The sequence below is a fragment of the Gobius niger genome, assembly GCF_951799975.1.
Source record: "Gobius niger genome assembly, chromosome: 4".
NCBI lineage: Eukaryota > Metazoa > Chordata > Actinopteri > Gobiiformes > Gobiidae > Gobius > Gobius niger.
In genome coordinates this window covers 27,511,758-27,537,250 of record NC_136855.1, presented here as the reverse complement: position 1 = coordinate 27,537,250, position 25,493 = coordinate 27,511,758, and the positions used below count along the sequence as shown (strand labels likewise).

Below are 25,493 nucleotides of genomic sequence, written 5' to 3'. Positions count from 1 at the left end.
TTTTTTCTCATGCTGTGGTTCAAGTCACACGGCTCCTCCAACCTCTAACCCGGACTTAAAAACAAATCTGGTCGCTATGATTCCGTCTGCTTGTACCCCGGGTAAAAAACCGCTGACCCCTTCCACTGTTCCTCGCAAAGCATTATGGGTATTTAAAAGCCGTCTAACATGACATCATTCCATTGTGCGAGCTGCCTGAGAAAAGTAAATTACAGAATCAATCATGCAGAAGGTCAAGCTGAGACTTCATTACAAGTATTGCATGCCTGCATGAATATCTTTCATTTCTGACTGACCCAATATGTCACAATAGCTGGCTGTCGGGGGAAAGAATAAAAAAAGAAAAAAGAATAGGAGAGAGGAGGGGGTGAAAAAAAAAATCCACTCTCTTAAATTGATGTACAACTCAAGTCACTGCTTCGTGGCTTGGAAGGGAGATAAGAGGCAAGGGCAGAAAAACATGCTTTCTGCAACAGCGCACACATTTTCCATTAGATTTTGGATAGCTTTTGACCAGCCAAACTTATGGTATTATATTTCTCACAGATCGACGCACTATCAAGGCATATCAAATCATGTGAACAAGAAAACTACTCTCTGTTTAATCTGGCAAAAGGCACACAGTGGCATTACTGACATCTTTACAAAAAGAGTGCAACAGGGAAACCGGAGAGACAGAGGAAATAATATCCTACACTGTTGATGTACTAGGAATGATTATTTTGTACTTTCGTTACCTTTTTTTCCCCAATTACCTCAAAGTGGAGATGTTTATTTATGCCTTTTTGGATTGGTATTACAAAATGATGATATTGTTTGGGTATTTACTTTAAAGGGATATTTCAGGATTTTTGACATAGGGCCTTATTTCCTAGTTTTCCAGAGTGTTGTTGATTACTGGAGAATATTATTTTTTAAATTCATGCAGTTTAGTGGTGCTAGGCTAGTGCATGTCTATGGTAATTAGTAGCCTGCATTAAAAACAGTCTGACCCAAGAACAGTACACCTGAGACAAATCACTTAACACCAGACTTCCGATACAAATGTCTGTGTTGACTGAATTAAAAAAAATATATATAACCATTTTTCATTTAAAAGAACTTATATTTGAGCAGCATCTGCTTCCAGATTGTAAGCTACGCATCAGATACAGTAGTTTGTTTACCTGCGGCCGGCATTACTACACATGGAATTCACCAAAGAGCTTTCTACAAATCAGCTATGGCAACGTTTGGAGGACAATTCCCTAATGATTTTGAAGAGGTTTTTAATGCAGGCTACTAGTTACCATAGACATGTGCTAGCCTAGCACTAGCTTAGCACCACCAAACTCTTCAAATATAAGGACTGCATGAATTAAAAAATAAAAACTCCAGAAATCAACTACACTCTGGATAACTAGGAAATTTAATAATCTTGAAATATCCCTTTTTAATGTGAGACAGATTATGTTCACATACTGCATTATATGGTTGAATGTGAACACAAAGCAACTCTGTACAAGTATCAAGGATTATCATTTTGTATACATTTTATGAACATTTGTAATTAACATCAACCTGTCCAGGGACTGCAGGTGGAAACTTGCATTTTTGCGATAACCTGGCACATGATGTCTCTTGTTTTATAGACTAATATCTTTTGTGCTTTGTCCCTGATCATATACAAATAAATTAACTTAATATAACTTAACTAACTTCCTAACTTTTTTTTCAAATTAAAATACAGCTTCCTGAAGAGCAAATTAATCTAAATGCGCTAAGATTACTAGCGTTATATTCCACATAAAGAAGTAATTGTTTGTGAATCCAGTTGTAACATACACCGGGCCAGCTCACACTTGTGTCACAAAACCTCAAACGTAGCGAAGGCACCAGGTGTTTTTCTGAAATAGAACCTCAGACCCTCGCTGTGCAGCCAGGAGAAAAATCGAAAAGAAATCGTGAATAAAGCAATACTGGCAGCTCTAACTCCAGTACTATTTGGCACTATTGAGACTCAATCACAAATCAGTAGGACACATGCTGCGAGACAAGAATGAGAGTCAGAAGCTTGTTAGGAGAGCAGATTAAATAAATAATGACTTCGGATTCAGGGCTTGCCAGGCACAGTGCAGCTGAAACAAAAATGTATTTCTCTTTGTACAGGCTGCCGCAGCATCTGTGGCCAATTTAGTCCGACACACGCCCAACATTATTACGAGAGAGGAATTAGCAGAACACTTGGCAGCGCAATGACACGGAAGGAGCCTTTGAAAATAGCCCAGGTATATGCACGGGCTGGGTTTCTCATTTTGCTTGTGATAAGGGGGAGAAAACACTAAATATTCCGCAGCAGCGAGCCAGTGCGCGGCGAGAGAAAAACAAGGACAAGCGTTTGGAAAATGTGAGCGCGGAGGCTTGATGAAAAATGTAATTGCAATAGTGCACGGTTTATTTGTTTGCCCCTGCAGCCATAACAAATAACGCAGAATGTAATCATGTATATAAGGTTGTCATTCCTTTATCAGTGCGCTGACAAAATGACAAAATACCCCTCTCAGGGCCCGCGTTAATCACTGTCGCCGGGTATGGAGAGCAGCCACAACGGTGCTGTTACTTATCTCATTTAGAACTTGTATTCCCCATTCAGATATGTAACCGTAGATGAATAGAACCTCCATTGCCTTTTGTGGGCGTGACTTTTGGGGATCAATCCCATTTGTGGGGGCGGGGGGGGGTGAAAGAGAATGAAGGTCCAACGCACGCTTTCATGTGTTACAATGTGCGATGGCCGATAACAGCGAGGAGTGAAGCGGCGACAATGGACAAGACAAGGCGCGGTAGAAGCGACACTGGGTTTTTAATAGAGTCCCTGCACAATCAGACACATGAGCCATGCAAATAGTGTTAAAGGGGAATAATGTTTGAGAATCAAATCTAATCCTCCAGCAAGTCGAGAGAACAGTCCGGAATGTAATTGTGCCGAGGTTCCGTTTCTTCCAGATGTAGAAGGCTTAACTGACCATGAAATGAAAATTCTTTAGGGCCATGCCTTCTGGGGCTCACTTACTGTACACTGCGGCGGAGATATTTTAAAAGCTGCAATTATTTTACATGCCAGAAGCAGAGAAGCATGGGGAAGAGCTATAAAAGTTTATAGCCCTTTACCATATGGAATGTAAATAAATATGTAATATTGCTTCCAAGGAATAGAGGCAAAAATGTGTTTCCTTTCAACACAGCTCTTCTCTCAATTGTACTTTGAAGGATCCTACATAAATAGCACCCCTCCCCTCACTTTCAGCTCTGTCCTTTCATTCCTCTGCTCCCAAATGAAGCCTTCTATATTTGTAATAGGTCTATGAGACAACTAGTCAGCCGCTGACATTTCCATTTTTCCTCCTCAATGCTCCTATGATTGTGGCATTTGAAAATGGCTTTCCACACTCCGACAACAATCTCACATTCTACTGTAGCAACTTGACGAGAGTGAATGCTACTTTTCTTTGTCTGACCATCCGTGGAGCTTGAAGTAGAATTAGAACAAAAGAGGAAGAAAATACAGTCTTAGATTAGAGAGGGATTTTCAGATCAATGTTAAAACAACTTGTGTTTTTTTTTTTGCTGTGTTTTCGTACGGATAGTGACGCAGAACAGATGCATCAGCACTTAAAGTAGTCACAGGGAAAGCATGAATAATGAATAGATGCACGTAAGAGTGTTTTTCTCCATGCCGTTCAGTGGGATGGATGCAGTTTGTTTCCGCTATTCTCTACTACAGCACCATCTGCAAAGCTCGCAACAGAGATCGAGCCAGGTCTTAAAAATCCTCACAGTAAGTAACATAATCTGGTGACATTTACTCAAAGTGATCATAGACCTCATGTGTTTTAAACAAGGCCAGATGCTGTGCCAGATGTGTCCACACTTAAAAACTGTGAAGGTGACATTATAGTTCACTAAAATCACCATTTAGGACCTGATGAAAGGTGTCGGCGCTTTATAGCCAGAAAGCACATATTTTCTGTGCAAAAACGGCAGGCCCTGAGGGTAGAGGCATGACAGAATGGGAGAGCTTTTGATTGTGTACGTAGGTCTATGTAAACATATAGACATTTCATTGATTGCTGAATCACCTCTGAATGCCTCACTCACTGATGTGGTCTTGTGGTTTCCAAATGGCAAGTTCACACAAAAAAGGAAGCATGAGTTAGCATGAAAATGCAGCTATCTCTGGCTTTACAAATCCCAGTGTATTGGCTTCTGTCCAGTCATAGCTGCAGTGGCCAAAAAATGAAGTTAACCTATTTATAATGCTAAAGAGTCAGTATAAATATGCCGGTAGCATTGTTGTTGCTAATGTGTTAGAAATTATAGAACTAGTAGTGTGTAACAGCAACATGATACTTCTTAAAATGTTTGTAACTCCAGGCTACCATTAAAGTACCATTAAACGATACAAGTAAAGGTTTAGGTACTACTGGTATGGACTAAAAGTAGATTCTAAAGTTTTTTATGAGACTAAAACTATGACTAAAATGTCCAGATATTTTTGTCGACCAAAATAAGACTTAAAATGACCAAACTTCCACTGACAGTTTGAAAGAGCCTCATGTCATTTCAATTCTCTGCCAAAGGAACAGCTCTGAGCTTTGTTCATGTGGGAGAAGCTCCATGAAGCAGAGGACTTTGATTTATTATTATAATAATAAATGTTATATACGCAAAGTTGACAAAATTTGTCTAAAATTTAATCGACTAAATCTACATGCAATTTTAGTCGACTAAAACTAGACTCAAATTGAAGAGAATTTATGACATTTTTTTCATAGTGCGACTTACATATCAAAATTTTTATTTTCACACTGACAGCCGCTAGAGGGTATTCTAGGCTTTAGCACCAGTATCTGCTACTCCTGTACAGTTGTATAATGACATTTACTTACTGTACCACTGCAATGAAGAAAACAAAAAAAGCTAATCGCGGGCTGAAAGCTAGATGGGCACAGCTAGAGGAACGAGTTCACCTCCAGGCCCAGGTAGTTGCCAAGGCTGGTGCGACTTACACTACAGTAAATACGACTAAAATTAAATTACATTTTTGTCAAAAGAAATTAAATGTGTTGTCAAATTTACCACTGCTTGGTTCAAGGGACCACATTGAAGGAAGTTACTTGGTTGTTTCAGCTCAAATAAATTATTCGAATTCAAAAGAAATTGTCTTTTATGAAATAAATGAACATTATTATTCTGTTTTCTGGTTCTAGATGACAAATATTTTAGCATCGGTATCAAAATGTTCAGGTATACAGTATCGGAAAGAAAGTATCTTTAAAGGGGCTACCATAAAAAGCTAGTCATTTTATGCTCACTACTGCCACCTCAGGTCTTATGCGTAACAGCAGCTTCTATATTAAGCTTGTGCACGACGGCACTTCGGACCCGAATTAACACCTTTTTGAGTGACAGTGCAGGACTTTAGAGGGAGTTGTGGTGAACAGGTCTGAGCTCATTCTGCATATTAAGACACGGCTGAAACATGTAGGGGTGTATGAAAATGCTTAGTTTTAACATTTTTAAACTCTGTATAGTCCCTTTAAAGTACTGGTTTTGAAAAACAATTAACGGTGCCCAGCCCTATGTATGTAAAGCATGTGAGTTAAACCGAAAAAATGGTTTGCAATTGCTTTCTGAAGTAAAAGAAGACAAACTTTATTTATTCCGTAGTCACAAAGCGCTTTACTGTTCTGTTGACTTTCTCACCATAGATTGGCCATTGTTGCCATGCAGTCCTTCCTGCTCCATTGCGTTGCGTGAGATGGTGATGGAGGGCAGGTCCAGGCTCTGCGGAGGGAACTGTGGCAGTAGGTGGGCCCGGTGTTGGTTTAGGTGCTCCGACATGCCCGGATACGGAGAGTCCACTTCTGACAGACCCATCCCTGACTCAGTCTCTGGCGGAGGTGTGATGGGCGGGATCTCAAACTCCTCATCTCCCAAGCTCGGCGTATGAAAAGTCTGTCAAGGAGAGAATTGAGATAAGTGAGTGCGGAATAAAGTAGTGTGGTTTGGTTTTATCTTCCGCACCAGGGATTAAATGAGACAACTTTGTTTGAGAGCAGAGTGCTTCATCCGAGTGGTAATACACTTGCCTGTAAATGCACCAAGATGTAACATTTCCTAAACCTATTAAAGTCCACTCTGAGTAACACAAGAGTGCAGCAGTGGACGTCAAAAGCAAGAGGAGAGAAAAAAAATAAAAAATCAAGCGGCAATCATAGCACACAGAGAGGACACATGATAAAAGCCCTTAATCTTAGGGACGGAGGATGCTGGGTGTTGAAGTGTGCTGAAAATACAAGTCATAGCGAGATGGGCTTAGAGAACATTTTCAAAGATTATTACGCTTGGCCAGAAGGGTTTCTTTTTGTTCCCCTTAAATCTACTCATCAAACAGCGTAATCCTTCTGCTTTTTAAATTAGAGCTTTCGGTCACACTTAATTTGCTTATGTGCCTTCTCGGAGATGGGAATGTTCACCTACTTGGATCTTGTTTTCATCTGTACATTGCGTCGGAGTGTTACACTGTCAAGCGCCACAGCGTTTAAATATTCACATAGCAACGGGGGAAAGAGGACAAATATTACAACAACTACTACTAATTACTGTTAATGAGAGCGACAACTTATTCTCCTATGTCTTCTCTGCCTATTACCATGCACTGGGACTACTATTACATTCCACCTTTTGAACAGAAACAGGCCTCATCTTGCAGAACAGCAAGCATCTGCACTTTCTAACCAAGTCGAGAGGAAAGATATCCCCAAGTGCCAGGACTGACCAATGCTGTTAAGGTAATGAAAACCTCTTAAAAGTGAGCACGTGCTGCTAACAAGGAAACCATCTAAACTTAAAGCAAGTACGGTTAGTGTAAGATAAAGTGTACATGGCTTCATAGGGCTCCAATCAGGTTAAGCTAACAGCACTTATCCCAATTTTGAACAGCATGACTTCCTGTATTGTATTGTATGTAGCAACGCATTTTAAAAGCCTGTCAAAAGGGGAAGTCATTTTTCACGACGGAAACTTTGAAAGAGCGTATTTGGATTTGCTTTATCTGATGCGCTTCTTTGGCCCAGAGTTCTGTTTGTTTGTTTGTTCTTTCACAGGCATTGCTCACACTAATTGAGTGATTCCTAATGTTCAGGGATTTGCATATCGTTTGGGTACAGTTCTAGAATTACATGGCCCTTGTGATGCTTTGCCGTCCAACTCCAAACACAAGCACAGTTTGATGAACCATATGTTATTTGTCGACAATAGCTTAAAGGGATATTTCAGGATTTTTGATATAGGGCCTCATTTCCTAGTTATCCAGAGTATTGTTGATTTCTGTTTATATATATATATATATTTAATTAATTCATGGAGTCCCTACATTTTAAGTGGTGCTAGGCTAGTGCTAAGCTAGCGCATGTCTATGGTAACTAGTAGCCTGAGTTAAAAACCTCTTCAAAATCATTGGGTAGTCCTCCAAACGTTGCCATATCTGATTTGTAGACAGTTCCTTTGTGAATTCCACGTGTACTACTACCAGGAAGCTGATGCAGCTCAAAAATAAGTTCTTTTAAATGCAAAATGATTATATTTCAAAAATGATTCTGTCAATGCAGACATTTAAATGTCTGCAAAGTGATACTAGACATTTACATCGGTAGACTGGTGTTATAAGTGATTTGTCTCAGGTGCACTGTGCTTGGTTCAGACTGTTTTTAATGCAGGCTACTAGTTACCATAGACATGCACTAGCCTAGCACTAGCCTAGCACCACTTAACTCTTCAAATATAACTGCATGAATTAAAAAAGAAATATATATATACATATATCCAGAAATCAACAACACTCTGGATAACTAGGAAATGAGGCCCTATGTCAAAAATCCTGAAATATCCCTTTAAATCAACATTGCTGTGTTTTTTTAAGGGCAGGGAAAGAGTGGTTATGACACCATGCTACAGGCAACACTATATACTTCATGTGAGAAACTGCGCCAAGATGGATGAGTCAGCCCAGATAAAACTGATATAAAAACAAAGACAGAAACCTGTTGCTCGGAAATAGGTGTACTCGTCTTTGTGAAAAAAAAAAAATAGAGTAACAATTGCATTACACACGACGGAGAGACAAACATCTAAAACGATAAAGTATACTGACAACTCGCCTTTGTGTTGAACCCGCAGCATAGAGCTAGCTGGCTCTTCCTGCTTTTGTTCTGCCCCTCTCTGTCACCAGAACGGTGTAAAATAACAGACACAAGAGGCAACACGGGGAATGTCAACGTAGCCCTTGATTAGGGAGTATTAATGCTCCCTTCTCTTTAGCACACAGACACTTGAAACTAATTCATAGCTGGTTTGGGCCAGCTGTCTCGACAAGCGCTGATGAATTCCAGTAGCAGAGGCAGCTAATAGAGTTTTCATTCCCTCTTTTCTCCTCTCTTCCTCCACCCCACCAATGTTTCACTTTGCAGGGCTTGTTTCACAGCGAGGGAACGGCTTCTCTTTTTAGATGAAGCCAAGGCTGTATTTATCACATCCTTGGCCTCTGGCTTACACAGCGATGTATAAATCACCTGCAGGGGGAAAAAAAAATCTTTTACTACCAGTGCTCCGCTCTAATATTATGTCACAATAATGCCTTATCAGCAGCATGCAAATTAAATATAGACTCTTTCGAAAGTTCATAAAACAAAAGTGTCACCAGCATGGGCAAAGATCACTGTAAAGTATGAGGCCAGTCTGTGATCTTCAGTCAACAGGACATTCCTACTTATTCCATGTTGTGAATATCTGTTCTTCAGTTTTAAGAGTTACATCTCTGCTTCACTGAGCACAAGCTGCTGAGGCAGTGCAGTACTGTACAAGGTAAAGCAGGACATCACTATATAGGCCACTGGATCCTCTGGACTGCTGCAGTCTTATATAACCAAAGGTGATTCGAGATGACTGTCAAGAAAGGAGATGGGTATAGTTTAAGTTAAGTAGGGAGTGACTTTCCAGTGTGACACAAGTGAAAGCAACACAGAAACAAATGGACTTTGGAAAAAAAAAGTCTTTGAACATCATTCTTTTCACATTTCCCAGGGAGCAAAGACCAAAATAATTTAGGTATTATAATGTCCTCTGAAAACAGCAACAATCTGTCGCCATGAGGATTTATCAATATTAAACCTAGTCCCTTTGAAGACGAGATTACAAACATGTTTAGCAGTTCATATTTACGGTTTCTCTGAAGCGCTAATGCTTTGAAAGTTAGTCAAAATGTGTACTGTGATCTGGATCCTTTTAAAACATGTATTGTAATCTCAACCGCAAAACTTGTTAGAGTATTGCAAAATCATGTACACAGTGTATATCCTCTTAACCTCTTACCCCCCGCCTGAACCGAGCGCATTTTCTCCAGCCAGTTTTGCTTTACCCAAATCTAATAGTGTCTCGACTGGAGAGCAACAAGGTAACGCATCATTTGAAAGCTAAGACCTACAAAAGTGATCAGAACATTTTTGTCACACTTTTGAGGCGTTTTTTTTTTTGGTCACAATTTGTTGCTTTTTGGCACATTTTTTGTGTCACTTTTTTGTTCTTATTTTCATTGCGCTTTTTGTTATGTTTTCATCCTTGTTATTGTTGCTATTTTGATGCTGATTTTTTGTTTTGTTTTTAGATCTGGGTAAAGGGGTTAAGAGGTTAAATCAAGCATAATATTTTAAATTTGAGTTGTTCTCAGATGTTTCTTACTTGATTCAATACATTTTGTCTGTATTATAGGTTGATTTATCTGCCAATGGGGTAAGAAAATTGTCCCACTGACAGTTGTATTTCCTTATATCAAGCAAGATTACCTTAAAACCATTGAGAAATGTCATGTCAGGAAGTCTAAATGAGTACAAAACGCTCAAACAACATTAATATTCTCAATTCAAGTAAATAAAACCCACGCTTGATTATTCGTTTTTGTAGTGTAGCCCCATAAAACACTGTTAACTGTGACGTGTTGAGTGATTATAATGTCATGTCGTGTGTTCTCGTGTGGAGGCGGTGGGACAGGAGTTCTTGAGAAAAGGTTGACTCCCTGGGGAAGAGGTGGCAGATCTAACAGAAGTGCTGCACTGCTGCACTGTGTCTGGTGTCATCCCACATAAAGCCAGTCTAATTCTGCTCCAGTATGGGGCTTAGGGGGCTCTTGTTGGAGATTATGAGATGCACACGCCACTTTTTTAGCGTCAGCTGCCTGATTATCCATTTAAATTGTTCTGAAAGGCTCAGCGCAGCCAAGTGTCAAGACAGATGCGGGCTGGCGATGTGCTGGCATGTACACAGAAAGCCTTGGGATAGACAGAGGTCCTGCTCAGCTACTTTCAGCTGAGTGTCGAGACGGTGACTGTGAGACCTCATGAAGCAGCTACTTTGAGACCGACACGCCACCAATGTATTAAAGCAGTACTAAGTAACTCATGCCCCTAGAGGCCATAAGCGCATGTTGTGGTTTTTTACTCATTTATTGTCCATGAGAGTAAATACTACGCTGATAGAAAAGACAAAGGGAGAGAGGAATATTGTACATCCAATTACACAATGGAGATATTGTTTTTTCACTCAAACTTGGCTGTAAATACTGTTTAAGTAGCCCACAATTAGCTTTGCCGGTTAGCCTGTTAGCTTCTTCTTCGTGTATCCACTAGTGTGTATTGGGGCCTCCGGGTCGGAGCAGGGAAAGCTGCAAGTGTGGTTTTCTGGTCAGAGACACCAGGGGGAGATGAAAGACCCTCCCATTGCAGTTAGCTTCAACCGTTAGCCTGTTAGCTTCTTCGTGATTCTATTAGTGTGTATTGCGGCAGGGAAAGTTGCAAGTAGGCCTGTCATGATAACAAATTTGAAGTTCGATTTATTGAGACAGGAAAGTATCGCGATAAACGATGTTATTGACTCGAACGATACTAGATACTGTCAACCCCCAATCATCCCATTAACACTTGTATTACCCCCAAAATGACTACGAAAAGGATTTATTAGGGTAGACAAGTTCCTTAGTACTGCTTTAAGGAATCACGGGAATAAGTGAACCTCCTATCACTGGCACAATTCATTCACTTTCCAGTCACCCCTTGTTGCTGCAGTTAAGATATAGTTTCAGCCAATGTATGGTTGTACATTTTGCACAGAACCACCTGAACTCTACAGATCAATCTTACAATAAAGCCACCAGTACTTCACTATTCTACAATGCACCTATTCAGCTCATTGTTTTGATCAAAGGTAAAATCTAGCCCAATCAGTGCTACATTCAAGTCTATTGAATCAAGCAGTGCCATAATCAGCTGCAGTGACGCATGCTGCAGTGAAAACAATTGAACAAAAACATAGACGTAATATAGATTCAGCCCAAACTATTGCTGTCCCACTGGCAATTCGAACCTGACCGAACATGTACAGTAATTGAAACGGGGGTGATGAAAAGGTGTTTATCGATGAACTGACTGTTGTACTCGCCGCCCTCTTTCTTTTTCACTTTGAGGCGCAAGCAAAAAAAAGGGCTTTAAAAGCAATATTCCCCCATCCTTCAAATAAACACGGCGATCCACAGATGCAATAAGCGAGACTTGTTAAAGGCAGCCACATGTGATTACAGCACATAATAGGCCTCAGAATCAATAGCGGCAGCATTCGGAGATCTGGTTTCAAACATGCAGACTGGGAGTGCTGCGTCTCGAGTGACAACTGCTGCTATCCCCTCATCAACATTATTTCAAATTTGGAGTCCATTTCTACATATTTATAGTTGATTACATGGCTCTAATTGGATTGGGAGAGTAAAGCGATCCATCTGGCTGGAACACAATCTCGGAGAACGGTATCATTTTCCCTGAGGAGAAAGCAGTGGAGGATGTATGCTTTAGCAGGCGCAGCAAGGTCATCTTATCTCATCCTCTAAGTGCATAAGGTAAATGATACAGCAGGCATGTAAAAAGGAGCAAGACCCCGCTGCCTGTAAGATTGTGATTACTTGTTAGAAAACACAAGCAGTTGTATAGAGAGAGTTTACAGATGCAAGGTTGGGGGGGAAACATCACAGTATATTGACAATGTTTAAACAACATCGTCTGATCACATTACCTAAGACAGAGCTCGACAGGTTTGTTTAGACTGAGGGTTGAACCTGCCCAAAGTGGCGAAAAGTACATCATAGACCTAAGAGGAAGGTCTAGGGGTCCTCTCACAGGATACTTGACAATAATTTACATTTTTATGAGTACTTTAACAGGTGTTTAGGTCTCTGTTGTGCATAGAAGATATGGAGGGTCGGGTTTTACACTTTCCACCCCTGACGTAAGACCAGTATTTGTTGCCCAAGGAGAAATAGTAAGCAATTGCATACTGAATAGCATTTTCACAGAAAATGTATTATTATCTTATTATCTAACAGCCGATGTATCAAAATATAACACTATTATTATGACTACTACACAGCTATTTGCATTTGAAAGGGAAAACCCTATATCATCTTCAAGAATCTAAACTCTTTTGGAGAAACAGCAAAATTACATTTCACTTAATGCATTTTCATTAATCAAAGTAAGGTTTAATTAATCAACTAATTATGGAAAATAAGTGGTGAAACTCTCCAGTAATAGTTAAACCAAATGTAAAAACTATCCTCAAATAATAGACACATATTTGGACATAATTAGCTTCAAGTTACATTCAAAGACATGTTCTGGCCAATTCTCGTAAATGTGGTGCACTTTTCAAACTGTTATTATGCAGCGTTTGTGTATGGCATACTTTCTTTCCTGCTCTTCCCTGAGGCTGAGGAACATAGATTATATAGCGTTCAGCCGAACCACAAAAGTGAACAACCAAAAATGACTTTATTTATATGTTGTTTTTTTCCCCTCGGATTGCAACAATAACACTGTACCCTACTGTTTGAGGAAATAAAATCCACTCCTAAAGACTTTCTTCTCTGCTGCTCTTTCTAAGCACAATACCATCTGTGCCCCAACACTGGAAACAGTTGTTCCTTTTGATAAAATGCAAATCACTTTTTTCTTCCAACAAGGACGCCTCTTCCCTCATCCTCAAACCTTAAACCCTCCTCCCCCCCGTTCCTTTACTTCCAAAGTGGGCTCTCACAGCTGGGGGCTCTCCAAGCAGCTTGTGTTGGCGTTACCCCACTGCACGGGCCCCCATGTAGAAAAGACAGGATCACCTCACGGCATAAAGGCATATTTGGACCCCAAACACAATGTTTATAGCACTTCTTTAGTGTTTGTCCCCTATCAAATCAAGGAAGGGCAGGTCACTCTCTGAACTCCTTTTGAAATACAATTCTGACCACCTTTACACAAACCGATCTGGGGTCAATATAGCTACACAGTTAAAGCAGTACTAAGTAACTCATGCCCCTAGAGGCCATAAGCGCCACTGCAGGTGTCGTAGCATGATGCGATTTTTTACTCATTAATTGTCTGTGAGAGTAAATACTACGCTGACAGAAAAGACAAAGGGAGAGAGGGATATTGTACATCCGATTAGACAATGGAGATCATCTTTTTCACTCAAACTTGGCTGTAAATACAGTTTAAGTGGTGCTAGCCCACAGTTAGCTTTGCCCATTAGCCTGTTAGCTTCTTCTTTGTGATTCTATTAGTGTGTATTGGGGCCTCCGACCCGTAAGCAGTGAAGTTGCAATTGTGGATTTCGGGCCAGAGACACCAGGGGGAGATGAAAGACCCCCCCAGTCATCCCATTAACACTTGTATTACTCCCAGAGGAACGATGGAGAGGATTTATTTACATTAAAATACACATTTCATTAGATCATTTATCCTGCTACTTACATATCTAGTTGCTCTTGAAGGCACATGTTCTAACTAAGCATTGTAGGTGTTTGTACAGTCAGTCTTCAGAGGTGAGGTGACTTACAGACTATTGCTGTAATATTGTCAATATTGGAATAGAGCAAAAGTTCCGTTACACTGTGTTGCTTTAATACAAGTTGAAATGAAACTTCCTTTACACCCTCTCTTTGTGAACTGCCCACGTTATGAGGTCACACACACATCCCCAATACCCAGTGGAAGTACCATAACAATAACCCCCATCTACTCCATCTGAGCTGCCTAATGGTGCTTTGCTGTGGGTTTGGAAAGCCAGATCCATCTCCAGCATCTAAACTGGAGGAGATTGGTCCGTTTGAACCACCAGAGGACGGCGAGTATTTTCGGTGCACTTGTCTCTAATGACAGGGCAAGCCGGAGTGGGCGGAGGGGGAATAAAACGGGTAAATTTAGCCGCACTGTCTTGCCTTATATGACTCAAAGTGCTACTACTATAAGCAGCAGAGGAACACGGAGCTGCGGCATTCAACTTCAAATTATGTGCATAGCGAGCCTGACAAACGCACTGCTTCATATTGTGGGTGACATTTAGTTTTAAGTGTTGAAAAGCCAAAGTGGTGCAAAGATTTACGGAATACAATCTCTGTGTGAAAAGCGGTGTCGAAAACCCTAACTATGAGAGATATCACTAAATTCTGCAGTGCACAGTCGGTGTCAGAATGCATCAGCGTCAGCCCAAGGAAGTTTTAGCGAGACAAAGAAGAAGAAGGGGAAAAAAAGCTTGATACATCCATGTTGAAGTGCAGGGCTGTGTGTATGTCAGAAGCAGTGTACAGTAAAAGGGTCAGACATCAGATTTGAAATGCATTTCTTCCTTGTCATATCCCAACCAACTGGGAAAATATATACGCTTTATCATAATGTCTGTATCATATGATGAGGAGTTTTCAAAGGTTGCGACCTTTTACGAAGTTGCCATCTTGTTTCTAGTGTATTATATAAATGTAAGTATGGATAGAGCAGAAGTAGAACATTAATGAATACAATTTCAATGTATTGCAAGACATACATTAAAAGGACATATGCAAATCTGTAATTTCTTCTTTTACTGCTGAAGCGCTTCGATCTTTCATGGAACAAATATGAAACTGCCATCCACATATTTTAAAACCCATCATTTTTCATCGCAATGTTGCCCTGTCTGGGTTCACTCCTTCATAATGTGTCATTCCCACGACTGCCAACAGAGGACACTCCTAGCAAATTTGAAATCCTGATATTTTGAAGCAGTACTAAGTACTTGTTTACCTTAATAAATCCTTTTTGATTGGGTGTCTCTGTCCAGAAAACCACACTTGTAGCTTTCCCTACACCGGGTCGGAGGTGCAATACACACCAATGGAATCACAAAGAAGCAGCTAACAGGCTAACGGGCAAAGCTATCTGCAGGTTAGTGCCACTTAAACAGTATTTACAGTCAAGTTTGAGTGAAAAAAATTATCTCCATTGTGTAATTGGATGTACAATATCCCTCTCTCCCTTTGTTTTTTCTGTCAGCGTAGTATTTACTCTCAGACAATTAATGAGTAAAAAAGCGTAACATGCTCCGACACCTTATGGCCTCTAGGGGCATGAGTTACTTAGTGCTGCTGTATCTAATAGAATGGTTTTAAGCTTCAATTATACATAATGTCGACTTAAAGCAATAAAAAGAAAGAACTTGTTGCGAAATTGTGGCATTTTTATTGCAGTAGCATTTTGCTATTGGTTAAACAGTATCATTATTGAGTTGAGATCAAATCAAAGGTGTATACTCACATCACCAGCATTCAGCAGTGCCCCGTTTGCTTCCGCCATGTTCATGTAGTTGTTGTTCTGGAACTGCAAACAGAGAAAGACAAACAACACAATGAGCTACAAGTGTCCAACCTAAAAGCCACTATACCCTGTGAATGGTGGGCATCTGTCACTCAAACACAGCTCTTGTTGCCAGTGAATGTTTACACACAGTGTTAACCCTCTTCCTACTACTCGGCTGAGTGGATTCTGCCACTTTGCCATTAGAGTGACTTAGAGAGAGGCCCATGTCGATTCATACCACGGTAATGAGAATCCGGTCGGACTATTCAGCTCTTATGGGATGGCAATTAAGGGTATGTTTGCATCACAAAAGCCGGGTATCAAGATGCAACGGCAGGTTATTAACTTGGTATAACCTATGGGAACGCCTTCATAGTGGAAATGGAGATGTGAGGAAGGGTTCATGCGGAATGATTGTGCATTATGTGGGTTATACTTTCTGACATTCATTCATTTTGACTGAACAAGTCATGTTTGCTCTGGTATGAGCAATATGAGCAACTGTATGTGCACACATTGACTCAAAGAAATAAAATGACTCAATCACATCCTCAAAGGCACAAGATCTTACAATGATAGATTTCTTAGAACAGGGTAAATGCTCATTTCATTCAATTCTAAGTAAATGCTGAAGACTATCTTCAAAGTAATCACTTGTTTGTTTACTTACACCTCATTGGAAAAAAGTCAATAATCTGTCACATAGTCATAAACCAATTATGTTTGATCTACTACCAGACCAATATCTGAATTGTGGTCAACCAAACACATCAAAAGTATCTCAAACAATCCATTTAACTGTTTCTCTCCTTTCTCCTTCTCCTTTTAAGCAAATCCCTTTATGACAGACACTATCAAAAGACAAATTAGCATGAAAGGGACTCCATGTATTATTGCAACCCTGTACTTAGGTAAGAAATAATATGTTTCAACAGCATTTCCCCGCCCCCTGAAGCCACATACATAGCCCGCTGGCAAAATGGCAGCCACTTCTTTTCTTCACAGACATAAGCACGCTGACAGGTAGGAACAATGGGACATAGAATGAAGAATTATGGGTTAGCAGCTGGGCCCAGGAGCACAATGCACCTCTGTGTGAGTGAGCAGTGCAAATGCCGCTTCGGGAAAAAAAAAAGGAAAGAAATGCATCCACTGAGAAAACTCTCCCATATCCCAACAAAGCATCCCACTAATCCCTATTATGTTTTTATTACAAAGTTCTTTAAATATTATGACTGACAAAGAGCCCTAATAGGCCGTTATCTTAACCACTGCGGAAACTAATTAAGATCGGACTGAAATGAGAAGTGCATTAATATATTTTTTTGTGTTTTGTTCTTAGTCGCCCCATTCTTTCTGCACGGTTTGTATATGAATGTAATTACCGTAAGAACTGCTGCTAATCAACTGCAAATGGTATCCATTAATTAGTGCATGCCCTGGAGAGTGTTGGGAATCCGCCGCTATGTTAACAGTGTTCCGCACCACTGAGACGTGCAGCCCTGCGAGCACTTGTTAAAGCAGGTGGCTGGTGCTCAATGCCGATAGCCCTGCAGTGCTGCTGTATGTAATACTAGCCCACTAAACTGTATCCGAGACAAAAACAAACCGCAGCAAGCAGGTTCCCTCTCACAACACATCAGCTTTCATGTTTTGATAGGGCCTAACACCGTGTCACTTGGACGCATAACATGACTGTGTAACGTATGCATCAGACTCGCTTGGTAATTAACCCCACGTATCCCCTCCTAGTATCTGACCGAGTGTTCATCTGTCCCCTTTCTTCTCTTAGATAACAAATGAAAGTCTCAGAGATATCCTGCTCTATTCAGACTCTGGGAACATTGCTCTGATGGTGGGGGGAGATAGTGCGGCAGCGGCGGCAGCAGCAGCAGCACACAGCTCAGTGTTTCTATGACTCTATTTTCAGAAGTGAAGAAGACTGTATATTGTTCGTTTCTGGCGAGAAGTGAAGCGCCCATTTGCCAAGAGCATATGTTGAGTGTTTACCTTCACCAAGGAGGGTAACATTGTGCTCTTTTTAATTCAGCTAGCAAGGTTAACAATAGCCACAACAAAAATCTATGTTTAAAAGCTGCACACCTTAGTCAGGGATGCTGTAATCTTTGCTTTAAATCCATTGGGGAAGTCTGAACACTTTATCTTCCCTTTTCAACTTCACCTTCATTATAGCGTCTGCCATGAGTGAAATGACACAATGGAGAGGTTAGTATCAGAAGGTCACTCAACGGAAAATGTGTGCCAAATTTATTTGTGGTGCCGAGCTTAGAGATGTGAAAAAAAAAGGGGAAATCTATTGTGCGGATGATAACAAATTTGCAATCCACAGGCAGAAATTTGGATCAATTACTCCGCTTGAGTAAACACCAATTTGCAGCGACTTACTTTATTAAAACGCACAATCACAGCCAAAGTGGCACTTTGCTATGTAAAACTCCCCGGACTCATCACTCATGGTTGATGGTGTTCTTTCAGCCCTTTCTGAGTAAACCCTCCTCCGAGAGCGGTGCCTTACATCCCACTGAAACATCCCCTGTCGCTGGTATCAATCTTCACCACTAAAAGCTCTCTTCAGTTGTGACACGGCAGCGGCCCCGAAAGCCCTCAGAGAAAAGAACCCACGAGATTGTTGTTGCTCCTGCAGATTCATTTTCGGTACAAGGCTTTGAGAGCTCATGTTCGCGGCAGTGGCGATTGAGTCAAATGTCACATGAAATTAAGTGTGATTGGAGGGGACCGCGCAGCTGACGGTGAGGGAGCCACTCAAAAATGGGTCAGCGCAGACAATGGAGCCTCTGTAATTAAAATGATGTGACGAGCAAGACAAGAGACGGAGAGGGGAGAAGCCAAACAACCATATGTGTCAATGGGGAAACAAGATGAACAATTGGGAGGATTATACACACAACTAAATCGGCCTGGTATACGTGCACAATGGGGCAGCACGATAAGAAAAACGATTATTATCACAATATCTGTAAATACAGTGTTTGTATTGCAGGCTATGGATATAAACAACTTCAGATTCCAGAAAGGTTTTAAAACTAGTTATCTACGTTTATTTTTTTGTGTTGCCAGACAGACCAGAGATAAAAGCTCATTTTCATCTGTTTGTCCCGGGGCAGAGGCAGAGTGACAGCAGGTTTATACAGAGCACAATGAGAGTGCACTGTATAAGAGTCCATACATACAAGAAGCAAAACAGTCCACAAACAATATTTACAGTAACTTGATTCATTATTAACATATTACATTATTTTTATTTTTTTAAAGATACCATGATATCCTGGACTAGGTTATTTTCAGGGGCTATTTTCAGTTCTAAAATTCTTTTGGTATAAGGAAATTCAGAGTCTCCAGGTCACACTGAGCTGAAGAACTGCTACCAGGCTGTCAGGAAGCTGAACTCTCTCCCTTCCCACCCCTGCCACCCGTTTCTTGCTCCTCTACTCACAAACTGTGGTTCTTCTCAATCCCTGATCCCAAACTAGGACACCCCCACCACGCAGTTGTATATGTATTTTTTACATTTTGTCTTTGCTTTTTACACTGAGAGTAACACATTGAATCATCTGTATGTATTGTCTAAATGTGTATTTTCATCCTCAACTAAAACTACAGGGCAGACGGCCACTTTGAAAAACTCTGCTACATGCCTGGACGACTGAGAGCTTGCTTTACTAAGACAACTTTAGAGGGCAACAATCACAGTGGCTTTAGCTGGAATTGAACATTTACTTGTCACACTGCCTGTTATTCCTGTGGCAGTGAACCCCGTATGCAAAATCGTATTTTGTCTTTCAGAACCCACAGAAACACTGCCAAAGCCATTTTATTAACAGAGTGAATTTGCCCTGTCTTCGCTTCTCTCTTAAAAGGTGCTCTGTAATACAAGTCTCGCTCAGAACCGGGCACATGGCTACACGGCAAAGCAAACACAGGCCACTTAGTGTTTTGATTTCTGCTTCTGCTCCCCCAGCACATTTCTTCAATCAGCATTTAACAGGAGAGAATTAAGAGCTTACGTGCACCCTGATCCTCAAGTGAAAAGACTACTCTGTCTCCATGATCTCGGGCAGACGGAAAAAACTGCGCCGCTCTCCCAGTCAATGGCCTGAATACAGATTTCTAAATTTTGTTAAATGGAAAGTGCTGTCCATGTCAGAACAATCACTCAGCGAGGGCAGCCTTCATGTTGTATCAGGGTCCAAAACTAACCATATTCATGTGCAGCTGGGGTTGCACAGTGCTGGAAAGAAAACAACAGCAGATTGAACACTACAGTAATAGAGCGCTTTAATATTCAGATATTTTTGTGATGACTGGTCAAAAGGGGTACAACTTAAAGCAGAACTAGAGGCCATAAGCGCCACTGCAGGTGTCGTAGCATGTAGCATATTATTTACTCATTCATCGTCGTCAAAGTAAATACTACTCTGACAGAAAAGATCAAGGGAGTGAGGGATGCTGTACATTATGCCACAACTCAATGAGACAATGGAGATCATTGTTTTTTCACTCAAACTTGGCTGTAAACACTGCTAAAGTGGCGCTAGCCCGCAGTTAGCTTTGCCCGTTAGCCTGTTAGCTTCTTCTTCGTGATTCTATTAGTGTGTATTGCGTCTCCGACTCGGAGGCAGGGAAAGTTGCGAGTAGGCCTGTCACGATAACAAATTTGAAGTTCGATACATTGAGGCAGGAAAGGATCGCGATAAACGATATAATTGACTCTAACAATACTAGATACTGTCAAGTCTCAGGCATAAAAATTACAGTAAACCTTTGTTCTAAAAGTGCATCATCATATCCTAAAATACCACACAAGCTGCAATAAACATGAAATATAATGTAACTCACTTTGCTTCAGGTTGAAATCAAAGTCTTACAAAGAAAAAATAGGGAGTGAAAGCTAATAAATGTACAGACGATAAAAATCGAGCCCAAACATGTATCGTTTATCTGTTATTTATTGAACGATAAGTCGATATAGTAATTATCGTGACAGCCCAAGTTGCAAGCGTGGTTTTCTGGAAAGAGACACCGGGGGACATAAAAAAAAACCAAATCATCCCATTAACAATTGTATTAATCCCACAGGGACTACAAAAATGATTTATTCACATAAACATGTTACTTAGTTCTTCTTTAAAGACCTTATATCAGATGTTTCATTGAATTGTGAACCAGCCCCCTTTCATTGTTTGTAAAGAAAAAGAACAATAATTACAACTTTTCTTGTTCATAATTTCCTAATCCAAAGCAACATTTTGATTCAATACGATATGGGTTAGTTTAGCTGATATGGCAAACACATTTCCAAAGCACAAAATATAGACCGAATGCATATCGCAAATGTTTCTATTCCAAATAGAGCAAGCGTAATTCTGTTGATTTTCCTCCAAATCCCAAAGCAGTGCTATTTGTATGAGAGGGCGCCCGGTGGGAAATAAGGCGTTTTACAGCTATTATAGCAAACAAAATTATTTCAACCTCAGGGCGAACACAATATTGCACCAACATGACCTTGTCTCACCCTCAATATGATGAAGTAACCACCCAGATCCTATCAGTAAACATGAACTGGACAAGGCGAGATCCGACAAACACGCTGGAGGACAGCCCCTGATAGCACAGCTGCCTACACTTTATACACGCATACAGGCTCCAGTGTATGACATCTCATCTGAAAACCAAACACTGCTTTGTTAATCTTCAAACAGGAGAGAATACGCCTGAAATGTATGGCTATAGAGCTTGTATTAGTTCTTCTCCCTCACTCCTTCTCCCACTGAAACCCACCAGACTAATTCAATCAAGAGGTTTTTGGACACACATCAACTGCTGACAAGTGATTTTACGGCCCGGGCCAGAGCTCTGTAATCACAGCCTATAGCATGTGGGCAATGGAACATGACACTTGTGCTAATATGTTCTCCAGTGGTCCCTGTAAAAGAGTGAAAACATGGCTGCCCAAACTTCAATCCCATAAAGCACGCTGTAATTAGCTGTGTATTATTCTACACGAGTGCGGTGTGATGCCAGGTTTAAGGGCGCTCCTTCAGCGGAAACTTCAGTGAATATGCACTGCTAAACAAAAATCACATGACACAGTAGGCCTGTGTGAGGAAGGTCCCCTGGCATAAAAGAAAACCCTATGTCACATAATGTCAACATGTTTTAGCGAGTATAAATGCAGAAAAGTATTCTCCTTTCGGTGACTAACATTAAGTTATCGATCTTTTCTTACATCCCTCCTCATAATGTAGCTCTCATCCCCTTTCCCATACATTTACACTGAGGCTACACACATTTTAGCAGCCACTCTGACAATCTCAAGACTTACCCGTAGCTGTCAGGCCACGGTGCATGCAGAGCCAGCTGATATATATATAGATATATTCCCCTCTATGTGTGCTGTAGTCAATTTGTAAAGCGGCTGCACAACACAGCAGGTCCGCACAGTTAGCCCGCGAGCTTTGTTCTGATCTGCAGGCCCAATCGATCGGTAATTCACTTTAAAGCTAAAATCATTACAGGCCCAACCCCGCACTGTCTTGTACCATTAGGACAGCTACTTCTCAAATGCATAAGGTAGAAGTGCTTTGGAGTAATAGGCGACTGTGAGGAGCTGCCTAGTGTTGATCTCTGAAGAATAAGTCGTTCAGATCACAGATGGAAGCCATGTTTCTATAGATCATTTCAGTGCGAGTTAGTTTCAATGTGAACACTATGTTTCATACTAATCTATCTACGTTCAGGCTATTTGTGATTGACAGGAATGTGGGCGGCTGATTCGGAGACTCGATAAACAAACTCAACATTTTGCAACAAAGTGTCAAAAGTCTAATTGATAATAATTATGAATAGGCAATTTTCAAAGTTGTTGAAGGATTTTGTCACCCATGCCTCAATGTGCCACCAGCATAAAGTAAAAAAGGTGTTATATTTTCTGTTTTGTTGACCGCATATTCGAAATCAAATTGTGAAGACTTTTTACCAAACTATCACATTGAAAAAAACCTTTTAAAACTGAAACATTTCCTAAAAGCATATTAGTCTCTCCCTTTGCAGCACAAAATCAACTCATTCGCACATTGACACAAAAATCCGCTGAGCTTAGCCACAGCTTCTGCCAAGACTGCGGAGACAAAGAGCTCTAAGTATATCTGGTAACAGTCCCCGGGCCCAAATCGCAGTAGTCCTCTCCATCGGACGCAGGTCAATGTCCGACATCCTGTTTTTTCCTGGCTGTTGAGTCCGCTCGGAACTCCCGTGAGCAAATCTGAAAAGAAAGCGAGCTAAATGGGGTGCCATCTCTGATCTGGCGGGGTGCAAAGCCATTGGCCCAGTGCCACAAAAGGAGCTTAGGCAATGGAGAGGGCCTTAGAAACATGGTGTAGCTTTCCCACAACAGCCGCTGTAGCATGAAGCAGCTCTTGAAGAAAACAATGTGAAACGGGCTGGCGTGGACATTCCAACTTGTTTTTTGCGGCAAGGTCTCGACCCTGTGTCTTGAGGCTGTTTGCTCATACCAACTTTGATCAATGCCATTGGCGCATGTACAATTATCAGGAAATTACGTTTTAATGAGAAATGCATTCAATTGTGAAATCTTGAAATTGAAAGTGGACACATCATGTAGGCCTAAGGAACATTTCTTTTTGATCCACTTTCATTGTAAAACAGTGAAAATAAGCTTTCAGTTTCAGCTAACGACATGCTAGCAAATTGATGGATCTATGGTTAACACACTGAGTGCAGAGAGTGCAGACACTGAGCGTGATGATGATGATTATGGGCTTTGAAAATGTCGAGGACAGTTTCGTGCTCTCTCAATCGTGCGACAAAGTCAAGAAAATACAGATCAGAGCGCTTCAGCAGTAAAAGAAGACACAACCAAAGTGGACAGGATCACTCAAAACTGTGTGAATGAAGCAAAATACGACACCCGGTATAATTATAATGAGAGAATTTATACAACGGTCAAAAGCTCTTCAAATCACCCAATGAACCAGAAAAGATACAAAATATAAACAAGATAATTGATGTTTTCTAGTGCGGAAGCTTACATAGGGAGTGAATGGGTAACTGCCATAGAGAAAAATAGCTCCTCCATGGCTAGAAATAGGTTTTGTTGCATTGTGCTACTTCTCTTTGGCTCACTGTATGGCAATGAGCACTGGGACTTGGTCCACATAAAGCGCTAAGCTACAGGGAGTTAAAGTGTGCTCTTATTGCAGGAGCAGGCGCAGGACACATGCATCTGCTATTCCCCCAGAGCCGTAACCACCCAATATACTCATTATTAGTGGCATTTGTGAAGGTGCAAAGAAGAGAGCTTTTTAGTCAACGAGTCACCTACACCGCAGTCTTGAAATACTGCGTGCAGTTGTGGGGTCGGGACAAGACAAAGCGTTGCGTTTAAGGAACTTATTGGAGCTGTTGTAGTGCAGAGACAATGGGGCGGTTTGTAAAGCAGTCACAATGGCGCATTACATAGCCTCGAGAAATTTACAATCAATATGAATTTATATTTTCACCCACATCAAAATCAATATGGATTGTGTGGTTTTATATTTGGCCATAAAACACATTTAATGGGAAACTATCAAGAGGAAATATAGAATGTTTTTAATAAGTGATTGGAGCGATAGAGTTCAGGATGGAATGTTATAAATTCACTGTTACCGTGGAGATCCGCCCTGTTTGTGGATACTAGCAAACATTTTCCATGGACTAAAAGAGCTGTGGAACAACTCATTTAGCTGCAGAGTCACTACTGGTAAATACATACAACACACTGTGTGTCCAAGTGTTTTAATATGAACAATAACTCCAGTATTTTACCATTTAAATCTCCATTAGTTTTTATCGCTGCAAATCCCATGATGCTTAGCGATATGGCATCCCGATCCAGAACTCTATAGTCTTAACAACTATGAGCCTAGGGTGCAGTACACTGGAGAAAGTGATTCAAAAGGGATTTAACTTTAGCTGTGCACATGGACATCAATCTATATTTTTCAAGCTAAATTAATACAATTTATGACAAAAAAATTATAGTATATAGTAGGTAAATTGCAATTACAGTATAAAAACATACCTTATTCTGCGTTTCAAAATTAAAAGGTTTATTTCTAGTGTACAGCCAATGTATTACAACTGATACAATGATTGTGGTTCTACCTACTTCCATAGTGTTATTGCAGGCTAAAGTCCACCATAAGCACAAACTGACCAATCGCCCAATCTCTCTAAATGTGAAAAAACAAAAAACAAAAAAACACAAAGTGCTGAGCATCCACTCATATATCAGTCTGTTATATACTACAGGGCTGACTGTATTAAACAAATAGCTTGGGCCTGCAGCTGGAAAAGAGAGGCAATATAGAAAGAGCAAGAGGTTATTGTCTAATTTAAATCTTGGCCGCTTTCCCAGAGCTGTACCACATTCCAATTTGTGGCTGTGTTGCTTGGCGCTACTGACAGAGAGGGTCCGCGCTGCGAATGCACCCGGGCACTTCTCCAGAAACCAAGCTCCGAGCTGACAATCAACAAGTTGGGCAGAAATTAACGCAAATGATTGGGGCAAATTAGTTGAAACGATTGAAATAAAAATACACGGATGTGGCACTTGTTCCCCCAATGTGCTGTGATATTGCATCTCCATCTTATAGTTATCAGTAAAGACACTATCCTGTTAAAACACCAAACTGAAACTGGAAAAGACAT

The 25,493-nt window shown here is 40.7% G+C and overlaps 2 protein-coding genes across 2 annotated transcripts in view; one reads left to right on the top strand and one right to left on the bottom strand.

Moving 5' to 3' along the window:
- LOC306961672 (uncharacterized protein) overlaps positions 1 to 25,493 on the top strand; it is a gene marked incomplete at its 3' end in the record, with an annotated part of 428,593 nt that overhangs the window by 172,565 nt on the left and 230,535 nt on the right. The gene's annotated exons all lie outside the window — the stretch shown is intronic.
- Positions 1 to 25,493, bottom strand: part of tox3 (TOX high mobility group box family member 3) — a 44,671-nt gene that overhangs the window by 6,503 nt on the left and 12,675 nt on the right. The window contains exons 2-3 of the mRNA XM_079554568.1: positions 15,699 to 15,761; positions 5,746 to 5,997 (exon numbers count right to left, since the gene is read on the bottom strand). Of these exons, the coding sequence (XP_079410694.1) occupies positions 5,746 to 5,997; positions 15,699 to 15,761 (315 nt within the window). The remainder of the gene's footprint in view (positions 1 to 5,745; positions 5,998 to 15,698; positions 15,762 to 25,493) is intronic.